Source organism: Myripristis murdjan, chromosome 20, assembly GCF_902150065.1.
Source record: "Myripristis murdjan chromosome 20, fMyrMur1.1, whole genome shotgun sequence".
Lineage (NCBI taxonomy): Eukaryota > Metazoa > Chordata > Actinopteri > Holocentriformes > Holocentridae > Myripristis > Myripristis murdjan.
Window position 1 is genome coordinate 18,107,897 of NC_043999.1, and position 11,151 is coordinate 18,119,047.

The window sequence follows — 11,151 nt, forward strand, 5'->3', positions numbered from 1 at the left end:
CAGTGTGTTGCTCCCAAACGGAAACCATTATCCTGTTGCTAGGCGACGTTGCTGTGTCATTTTGGTTGCTAGGCAGAGAGTACAAGCCCCTTAGCCTGCTATCCAAGCAGCTTCAGCACCTTTTATCCACATTTAGCTACAGTATTCAAGGCTGAAGAATTAAGGTAACGTAACAGACTGTTAAAAGCGCTGGGATTGTGATAGTCAAAGTTTGCGTTAGTTGCAAATTAAACTAAAACCTTTGGGTTGTAACCTAGCTAGTATGGGCTAACTTGGTTTCAGTTGGAGGCCCGTGGCCGAACAAGATAGCTAACGTTAGCTAACTTAACGCTACGGAATGTTCCTTTTTAATGTAATGAAAGTGTTTTCGTCAAGTAGAGAAACTAGTGGGGAAAAAAGTGCATGACAGGCTAAAACGAGCATAAAAAGACAGTGCTGGCATCTTTGCATTTGTGCCTGCCTTTTGGAAAATGACCCCATAACTCTTAAGAAGATTTTTTTTTTTTTTCTAAGTTCTAATAGCCCGGTACTGACTCACTGAAAGGTAGAAAGAGCTGTTACAGACATTTATAGATGTAGACTGTAGATACTAATACAGATATTAGTGTTAAAATATCAAAATACAACTTGTCCATTGATTTAGAACGTCAAATACAAAAATAAACAAAGGAGACAATAAAAGCACGGGGAAAATTCCAGGGGAACTTTTTTGCTTCACGTTGATATAGGCAAGAGTATCCTCAGCAGTGTTACTTTTATGGCTTCCTCTTTGTTTGTTTTTGTTTTTGTTTTTTTTTTTTTTTTGTTTTTTTTTTTTTTATTTATTTATTTATTTATTTTTTTTTCCAGATTTTTGACCCTGTTTATCCATTTGCCCAGTGTGTTGCCAGTTTTAGATGGTTAGATGGTACAAACGTCTTGTAACACAGCTGGATTTTCTTGTTACTGTCAGTGGGGGTTGCCTCTGATGTGCAGCCAGGGGTCAGCCATGCTCTTGTTTCTGCTCAGTCATATGCTGACTGGGTCTTACTGCGATCACTTGCAGCCATGCCTCTTCCAGACACGATGTACTGCGCCCAGCAAATCAACATCCCCCCAGAGCTGCCAGACATCCTCAAAAACTTCACCAAGGCTGCCATCCGAACACAGCCTCCGGATCTGCTGCTCTGGTCTGCAGCGTAAGTTGTAATCCCTGTCGATGGTGGTTTAGTTACACCGTAGGCATACATGCAATTTCTTTTTAATTCCAACCCTGACTTCTTAAACAATGACATAAACAATGTCTCCAGTCCAGACACTGTGCTGTATGAAAAGCCGAGAGCCCTTTTCACCCAGCTAACTCTTATCTTGGCACTGACAGGCTGTAATTGGGTCCCTGGGGAATTCCATGTTACCGCAGTGGTTAAACTATGAGACTTTTTTGAACAAAGGCATAACTCTGTGAAAATACTGGATGAAGCCTAAAAGTATTAATTTATTTATTTTAATTTATTTATTTTTTTGCCACCAAGCAATGCAAGGCAGTGTTTTTTCCCGGTGCATATTCGTATTGTTTACCATTAAATGCAACAGAAGAGAGCCCCAGGATCAAAAATCTCTGTCTCCAGGTGACAAGTTGTTCATATTAAATAAACCTCAGGACTGTTGCCTATCAGAGTTACACTGTGTATTCTGCCTCTAAAGTCAATGTAAAATAATTTTCAGCCACAGAGTAGTATGCTCTTTAGCACAATAGTGTAAACTTAAATGAAGAGGCGGACTATGATATCTGATATAGTCAATTAATTTTATTCAGAAGACCAGAGTGAGAGGGTTTGTCTCATTTCCTCCTGCATTGCATCATTATATCACTTACTTTGACTGGCATGCTCGAGATGATTGACAAGCAGGAGTAAGAAGAATATAGCCTTGAAATAATGTGTATGTTTGTGTTCTCTCCCAGGTATTTCACTGCACTGTCTAAGGGAGAACCCCTACCTGTCAAGGACAGGGTGGAAATGAACATTGCCACCCAGAAGACCAACACAGGACTAACCCCAAGACTGCTCAAGGTCCTCCACAAGGAGGTACTGAGCCCCGAACCCCATACTCCATTTCCTCATACTCTCCAATAATATAATTTGACACATATATTTTATATTTTACATATATTTTTAATTTATTTTTATTTTGTGCATTTTTATTGTTTCAGTGTGCAATACAGCTGCATTAATTCTGAAATTCACATATTTCTTACATTTTTTTACATAATGAATTCCAGCGTTGTAATCGTTGTAGTCATATATTAATGCCCGTTTGCCCTCAGCACATTTATTTTCTATTTTTCCGATTACTTGTATCCTATGACTTATTTACTGCTGCACTGACCCAATGAATTTTTAACAGGAATCATGCTAGTTTTGTCTTATCTTCATCTTGTCTTACCTGGGGCTTCTACAGGTATCAGTGATGTGGTGTGTTCATTTAATGAACTGAATAATTTATAGACCTATACAGGCCAGCCAAATACCTAGGAGACAGAATAATCTTGTGGAGATGCTGTTGTCTTTCTGCCTCTCTGCCTGTTAGCATTAGAGTTATTCATTTTTTAACATTTTACAGTTTGCTGACAGTAGAGACAGCAATTCTATTAAATCCAATATGGCTAGCATCATGACAGACCGATATTGATTTGGTTCATTAATAATATAGAGACATGTGGTTTACATGATACAGGCAGGGAGTGAGAATGTAGCTTGCTAGGGACTTTTTTTTACACCTCTGCCACTTCTCTCTTTGTGTCTCTATCCTTGTAACTTGATTCCATTGCTTCCAATACTGACAGAGCAACTGTATACTGTAACTCTCAGAAAAAAAAATCAAATATGTGAAATTTGGTTGAGAATTAAGTCATCACAGCTGCCAGATACCTTAGGACAAGCACTTTTGTTTTTGTTTTCTTAACAGAAAGGTGCACTAGGTAAAATAGTAGAGGGTTGATAAGAGAGGACACTTGATTCTGTCTGCATGATTCTCATCATATACTTACTCCATGGTTTTTGTCAGATGAGTCTAAAGGTTCTCACTTAAATAAATCCTTGGAATTTTCCATAGTGCACCTAACAAATACTCCAAATTAATTAAAATTACTCTTTTCACACTTATCTGATTGACTGTTTAGCACAGATTTCTTCAGTAAAGAGCAACAGAAAGAAAGAAGTAGAGATGGTGGGAAACCTTGTATTCAGTTTTCCTCTTCTGTCTCCTGTACACACCTCAACCCTCCTCACTCCCTCCCCCTCTCCCCCGTCCGTCAGCTGTCCCCTGGGCAGACATGCTGTAAGGAGAAACTACAGGAGAAGTGGCGGGTTCTAAGTCTGCCCATGGATCAGCTGGCAACCCTGCTGTTGCTGGGCAACTTCAGCTCCACCATCAACTGGATGGAGTTCTTCGCCCTGAGCTGCTCTTCTCTGGGAGGGGTGAGATGATGTTACACAATATAAATACTAATACTTAGATCACTTAATACCACATCCTTTAAGCTCATAACCCCTTATGGAGCCAAACACAGCAGGAGATCCTCGAGCAGCACGCCTTTGTTCATTCCAAAGTCTGGACGCAAGACTAATGCTGATCCAGATTTCTCCATCAGCACCCCCAGGCTCTGCAGTGACCTGCACAAGGAGATCAGGCCTGCCAACTCACTGTCCTCCTTCAAAAGTCTTTTTAAAGCTTGCTTTCACTTGGTTTTGTGTGTGTGTGTGTGTGTGTGTGTGTGTGTTGTGTTTTTTATTCTGTTCTAATCATTGCATATTTTTTTCCTTTATTTAATTTCTTAAATTTTTATTCACCTTATAAAGCACTTTGTTACTTTCTTTTAATAAGTGCTGTACAAATAAAGATAATTCCTCTTTTTATTATCATTCATAGCTACTGAGAACAAATTCTGAGAGCTAATAAAAAAGTAAGCTAAGAACACACAGCAGGGTTATTTGATGATTGCAATCATCCACTTTTTCCTATGAACAATATCTAACACGCATGAATGTATAGAAAACGATCACAGAAAAAAATTGCTTTGATTGCCTATGTTGCACAACTTTTTTGTCACTGCATTTTATTACTCTGGAAATTTCTGGATATCACCTATTTTAACCTGACAGCAGCCCAGTGCTCAGTACCAATGTCAGCTATGGTGCTTCGACAATAAATGCAGATTACATATCACTAATGATTTCACTTTTTAAATCCAAAGAAAGAGAGGAAACAGGTTAGAGAGGAGTTTTTAAAAATGGAGAGCCTTGAGATGTGCAAACCTTCATTTCATTTGCTCAGTGTCTGTATTTTGGACAGGGAAGTTGCTGCTTTTGAGGCTGTTTGACCACATGGGGGCAGCGGTGCTCTGTGTGACGCCGCTTGTCTTTTTTCTATCCCTTCAATTGAGAAATCCTGTGTGTGGGTGAGTGTATGTGTGTTCACACACATACACACACACACACCTGATACTTGCACATGTCAAATCATCTATGAACGTGGTTTGTATGTTTCTGTGTTTGTGTGTTATGTGTCTGTTTTGATTCTTTATTTTTCTATTATATGCCACTGTCTGATTCTCTGTACCTGTGTCCTCAGAACATCAAGACGGCTCTGAAGTTTGCCTGTGAGATCCTGACGGAGGATGAAGAGGGGGGTCCGGCACGGATTCCATTTGACACCTTCGTCAAGCTCTACACCTACCTGGCTCACCTAGATGGGGATATACCACAGGATCAGATTGACAGCTTCCTCAGAAACATGCAAACGCAAGTGTATGTGTTATTTATGTGTGTGTGTGTGTGTGTGTGTGTGTGTGGTGTAGGTAGTCCCCTCAGACGTGTATCTGACAGCGAACTACAGACATGAAGCCTTCCTCTATACCTTCACTAAGCAGACTAAGTGTGGGTGGTAGAGAATTAGACCATTTCAAAGAGATCTACAATATTCACACCTCTCTTTTTTACTCATTTAACAGCAACTCATTTTGGAATGGCACATTTTACACTCAAATGTTTTCTTTTGCATTTCATATTTTCCTGATTTGTTTTGCTACTTGAGGTAACAAACAGCTCAGAGCTCTTTTTGATGGGGTCAAGAGTTCAGCATGTCAGCTTTGTGCTGCTGAAAATGTCACTTGAATCAATATATTTTCTCTTTGCCCTTCAAAATAAGTTCAACACACTTGTCAGCTTCTTCTAGAGGTACAGTGTTATTGTTCACTACAACTTAATTTCAAAACAGGGATAGTTTTGATGAACATGTGTGGGAAACCCAATGAAAAGCACTTCAGAATGAAGATAGACTGCCAATGTGCTGGGTGCTTCTTTTTTGGATTAGTGCATGAGTACATCTATTGCAGTATTACTGCCTGCTTGTGTTGAACACTGCTTTAGCTTCATTTTGCCCAACAGTTAGAGCAATCAGCACTGGTAGGCTAACAAGCACAGACAGTTTAAGGGCTGAGCCTAGTCCACTGACCTCAGATTAGGTTGCGAAATAGTTGTAGTCAGTGCAGTGAAAATCCTTCTGCTGCAGTGGGGAACTGTTGTACTCACATACTGGTGTCTTTGACCAACAGTGACAAGCAGAACGGCATGATTCAGGTTTCCAACTTAAGCTGGAAGCAGGAATAGGAGAGAGGGAGGCCAACAGAAGAAAGGAAGGAAGGAATAAAAGGAACAAACTGATAGTGTTCAATTAATAAATGGGCTTGCTGATACTGCTCTAAGCACAGCTGTTGTTTTATTACCGAGAAATTGCCCCCATTAATTGTTAGCATCAGACACAATAGCTTATTATTCATCATTGTCCAACTAAATGAGGCTGCTATTTTGAGTCAGGCCGAAATCTTTCAAGAAGCAGCAAGAGAGGCACAAAGTGGTCTTCCACGCAACCTGACAGGTGAAGTGTGTGTATGCTTTTTATCGCCTCTCTGTTCTTGTATGTCTGGGTTAGCCAGAGTCCATTTATCAAACACACAGCCCATCAGCTTTTGGGCCTTCTTGCATTGCGCCTTTCAGCCTCATGTATTCATTTAGCCTAGCAGAGGAAAAAAGAGGAAAAGTGGTGAGGGGAAGAGAGTTGAGGGCCCTGAGAGGATGTGATCATCGGCCCCTGTGGAAGAGATAAAACCTGTATCATTGTTCACTCCTCCAAATACTATAAAAGTGCAAGCACACACACTCACATTCACACATGCTGATTAGTCTAGTTAGCCAAAAAGCACGCATGCACCAAGGCCTCTTGCTTGCAGGGCTGCAGCTGTGGCCTAGTGAGAGGACAATAGAGGACAGATAGGAAGCCTGATAACTGCAGGCTCTCCACCCAAATGACATAGCAGAGAATGAGTTCACTTTTTTGAGCTACAGAGTAGAACTGAGTCAAATAGTATTTTGCAAATAACCTTGCACTTGTTTTAATCTGTGCTGACCGAAAACTGGATTCACCTCAATAGGAAAATACAGATTATGAGACTATAACTAAGTAGAGGGCAGTTCTCAGATTTTGAAATGCAGATGAGTACATTGCCAATCATAGAAAAGTATAAATTAATTTTTAAATAAGGTTCTGTCAAACATATTCTGAAGGTGGCAAACCATACCATTCTTCTACTTACATAAGATTTAAACAAACACTTATGATATGCTCATTATTTGCCACTGCTCATAAGAAATAGTGACTATGGTGTTGGTTCATCTGAGCTGAAGTGAAAATTAAATGTGCATGCATAGTTTCCTAAACACAATTACACGCTACAGTTAATTTACAGTCATCATCATCATTACCTTTATTTTCAAGCTCAGAGGAACACAGTGTTTAGGCTCTCATTTTCAGTGCTGCAAGATTACAATAGCAAACGTATTGTTAAAACATATTGGGGCACTGAGCAAAAGTTAGTTTGCTTTTTGCTGTATTCACAACATAATATGGACTTATCCTCAAAATACACGACAGGAGAATTTCTTGCCTTTATATTAAGCTGTTCCTGTGGATTACAATAATAACAAGTAACACCTGCTTTTCTCAGTATCCTAATACTCCTAATACTTTTGACTGTACTGGAGCAAAGGGTGACATGTTTTCTAAGCAACAAATGTCCACCCAAACTGAAAAAATACAGGAATACAGGAATAAAATCATTAGAGGATGATCATTTAAAAAAAAAAAATGCTGACCCTTAGTCTGATTCTCACATATCCACCTTTGTCAAATTTCTAGACGACTTGAGCTTATTTTGAGGTGCACACACTAGTAAAATGGTGACACTGTGCAGCCCTGTATGCTCCATTGTCAGTGGATGATGAAACAAACATGATGTCATTGCTAACATGTCAGTGCTCTGGGAGTCTCAGCCCCTTACTGGACTGTTGCACAACCTCCACCGTTACTCCAAGCCTGGCTCAAAAACATCACATCTCCAGGGGCACGACGAATGTAGCAGAGCAGTGTGAAAGAGACAGGAGAGGAGACACAGACAGTGGACATGAAGCATGAGAAAAAAAACAAAGGCCCCTTTTTACTGTTCCTCCCTGTGGCTGTTGTGTAACAGATTTCAGGGTAAGGAAGGAAAAATGCTTCATATACTAAATTGCAAGCAACCATTTAAGAATAGAGCCATTCTAATAGTCATCTAGTCATCTACTTCTGGTGTTAGATTAAAATGTTTTTCCAGCATTTATTGGGTTGAAATTATATGTTTAAAATTTGATTTTTTTTTTTTGGTCATTATTTATAATCCTTTTTTTTTCAATTTCACCAAGTCTAGTGTTTAATGTCAGACTTGGCTGTTTGTGGATCTAGTGATCTTTGAAAGAATTATAACCTGAATAACAAATTTCCTGATTACATAAGTCCCCAGTGAGAGCTGTAGTTATTCAAAACAAGATCTGGGACATTTTCATTTTCTGCTCAGCTAAGAAAAAATATATCTATATATTTACATCTATATATATGCTATATGAAGTTACTGAGTGAGCAGTTACAAGGAAACTTGGATGGATTATGGTTTATACATCAATAGTATCAAATGGGCATGTCCCATCATGAATATTCAGTTACATTCAACACCGAGCACCTCCAGGATGCTATAACACATTTTTCAAACAGTTGCACATTATACTATACAACTGTATGTGATGGATGTCTAAAAGTAAACATCTTTAAAATATGTTTCAGGGAGCACCAAGAAGGGATGATAAAGCCTTTGGACTTTATCCATCTGGACAATATGGATGCATCGGCTCCTCCTGGTGCTTTGAACATTAGTAGAGCAACTGCAAGAGCTGAATAAAAAAAAAAAAAGAAGAAATGAAGAAGTTTCAGTACTGATGGTGAGACTTTATAGTTAACATGTCTGAGTGAAAGTTGAACCAACCCCAAAGGATCTGTCTGTGTGCAGCATGTGTAAAAAGGGCCTATTGAATGAGTGTGTGTGAAAAAAAAAAGTGTGAAAGAGACAGAGTGAGCTGGAATCACTTATCACTGCACAGTATCTGATGTAACTGATGTGCTGGTGAGCGTGTGTAGGTGTGTGTGTGTGCGTGTGTGAGTGAGTGTGTGTGTGTGTGTGTGTGTGTGTGAGAGAGAGAGAGAGAGAGAGAGAGAGAGAGGAGACAGTTGGAACTCATTCAACTGAGCAGATGAAAGGGTACCTTATTCAGTCCTTCTGCAAGATCTGGACTTTCAACCTTGTTGTACTAATACTTCCCCATTTTGCCAAGAACCTCACTGCTTTAAAAGTATGGATTATTTAATTATACATCATGTTTCTTGTGATGACTCTTTTATTTATTATGTACACTGGTTTCATGTTTTTCCCTACATCTCTGGAATGTTCTAACAATAAATAGAATTGTTTTGTACAGTAAGTACATGAGAATTGTCTTTACAGCAACACAAAAACACACAAAGAGATCCTAATTAAGGACCATTGCTTCCTGATTAAAATGAGCTAATTGCCACTCGTGCACTATTGAATTTTCCCCTATTCAACTGGCAGCAAAAGCTCCCTCTGTCCCCGGATTTGAGTTTTGTCTTTGCCAACATCCTCTGAATAGCAAGTGTTGTCTGTCCCGCACTCATTAACTGATTAACCAATAATATGAAGAGTTTCTAATCAAGCTATTAATTCTCAGAATATTAGCCCTTTGCTAAGAAGGGGAAAAAAACAATATTGCCAGGCCAATCTGCTTAAATGCAAATACTCTTTCCTCAAAGCCCTGCATAAACATACTCAGTTTTGGTCTCGCCCTCACGTTATCATCTCATACACACCCAGACTCTCTCTCTCACACATGAGCACATACACAAACCTAAACAGATCAGTGTTTGTGCGGAGACGAGGCTCATAAGAGAGCTTTGTACAGGGCTCTAGTTCCAGATATATACCAGAGGAGAGCCGTCCTGTTTCAGGGTGTTCTAGCTGTTTGTGGTTTAGGGGGGAATATATGAATGACTGAATGAGGGAATAGCAGAGCAAGGGCATGTAGCAGCTTGTCTGAACTCCCAGACTGCAACAGGATCATGTTGTTGTGTTCCCTTGGCACTCACAGGATGCAGGCATGCATGAGGTCTACACTGAGAAAGGTGATGCTGGAGGAAAGAAACTCTTGTATTACTATTTTTTCTAGTTCACTTTCTGACCTTACTAACAGAGGCCAGCAAGTCTTTTCAAAATCCTCAGTCATTTTACAGTTTGATGTTATGGGTAGGTTGGATTATACTTACAAAACAGTGACTGTTGTCTACACAATAAATACTACCGCTTGTGGATTTGCAAAAAATAAAAAAAATACATGCAAATGCAAGAATTACTAGTAGTGGTACTTCAGATATGTGCTTGTTACGAAAGCTCTCTGAGGCAAGGCGGAGGAATGACACAGTTGAGTTAGTGTTGATGCTTAACTTCATATCAACGTGTCCAGAGTAAATACTCAGTTTAAGGTTTGTGTTAGGGATTGGGTTATGGTTGGATACAAAATTAACACTAAGTTGAATAGAAACATTGGACACATGAGATGCAGTATACTACATACCAAGTTGACACCAAATTTATAGTAAGTTGGTGCTAAGTTGCTGCTTGGTTGAATATTAACATTTGAGCTGAGATGAACAGCAGAGGGTGGTACCAAAACTCCTGTAACTCTGTTTTATACACACACACACACACACACACACACACACACACACACACTAAGACAGACAGACAGACAGACAGACAGATAGATAGATAGATAGATAGATAGATAGATAGATAGATAGATAGATAGATATGGTCTAGTTTGGTTTAGCAGTTAGTACACAGCCTTACTTTTTGCTGGCCCAAATCTGTCATGAAACTGTTTCAATTTAGAGTTAAAAAATTATTTCAGACTTAACAATTTTGGAGTGCTGTTGGTAATTACAGTTGTTTAAAAGAGGCTTCAGTATGTAATTGATTGGGGACCTGGCATAAACCTCACTCATTTCTGTACTTGATCCACAAATACACACATATTCACAGAAGGGGTTCAGTCAGCTCACTGTGATTATCTGTCCAGGGGATTTTCAATTGCATTTAACACAGGCTGAGCTAATGCAGTTGGCTCTGCAAGTGATGCTATTACTATCATTGTGCTACTTGAGCTCACCTTAGCTTTTCATGATGAAATGTGTGAATCACAGAATTTGAACACATACAAACAGAACTGAATCTAACAGCGCTGCCCTGTAGGTGAACCTGACCTTTGACCTCCCTGTGGAGGTGCCTAAGCTAAAACAGGATTTCTCTACAGCGATCATTAGTATCACATCATAACCAAATCAGTACTGATCACTGTGCGGCTGAACTTTTGGAGCTAAAAGCTTGACAAGGTCCCACTCCATGTTAACTGGTCTCCTCAGTCAGTATTAATCATTGCTCCAAAGCAGAGCTACGTGGGGCTTAATAGGGGCCAATAGTACACAATAGTAGTTTAACCCAGCTGACTAACATGACTGCAACATGACAGAAAATCAAAATATTGATTTGGGGAACAGTATTGAGAAATATGAAAGACATCTAACAGCATACCTTACCCTGCTTGGAAAAGTATTGTGGTTACCAGGCTACCCACAGTGTCCAAAGCCTTGTATCTGAAAAATTGCAACATTGAGGCA

The 11,151-nt window shown here is 39.5% G+C and overlaps 1 protein-coding gene across 1 annotated transcript; it reads left to right on the forward strand.

The window, feature by feature from the left end:
- The first annotated feature begins 95 nt into the window (after positions 1 to 95).
- ropn1l (rhophilin associated tail protein 1-like) lies at positions 96 to 5,710 on the forward strand. The gene is made up of 6 exons (XM_030079251.1): positions 96 to 164; positions 1,046 to 1,178; positions 1,943 to 2,066; positions 3,297 to 3,458; positions 4,612 to 4,787; positions 5,594 to 5,710. The coding sequence occupies exons 2-6, from the start codon at positions 1,048 to 1,050 to the stop codon at positions 5,646 to 5,648; spliced, it is 648 nt and encodes a 215-aa protein (XP_029935111.1). The 5' UTR covers positions 96 to 164; positions 1,046 to 1,047; the 3' UTR covers positions 5,649 to 5,710.
- The last annotated feature ends 5,441 nt before the right edge of the window (positions 5,711 to 11,151 follow it).

Coding starts and splice junctions, on each gene's coding strand:
- ropn1l (XM_030079251.1), top strand. CDS start 1,048: ATGCCTCTTCCAGACACGATGTACTGCGCCCAGCAAATCAACATCCCC. Junction 1,179..1,942: donor CTGCTGCTCTGGTCTGCAGC/GTAAGTTGTAAT, acceptor GTTCTCTCCCAG/GTATTTCACTGCACTGTCTA. Junction 4,788..5,593: donor AGAAACATGCAAACGCAAGT/GTATGTGTTATT, acceptor TTTGACCAACAG/TGACAAGCAGAACGGCATGA.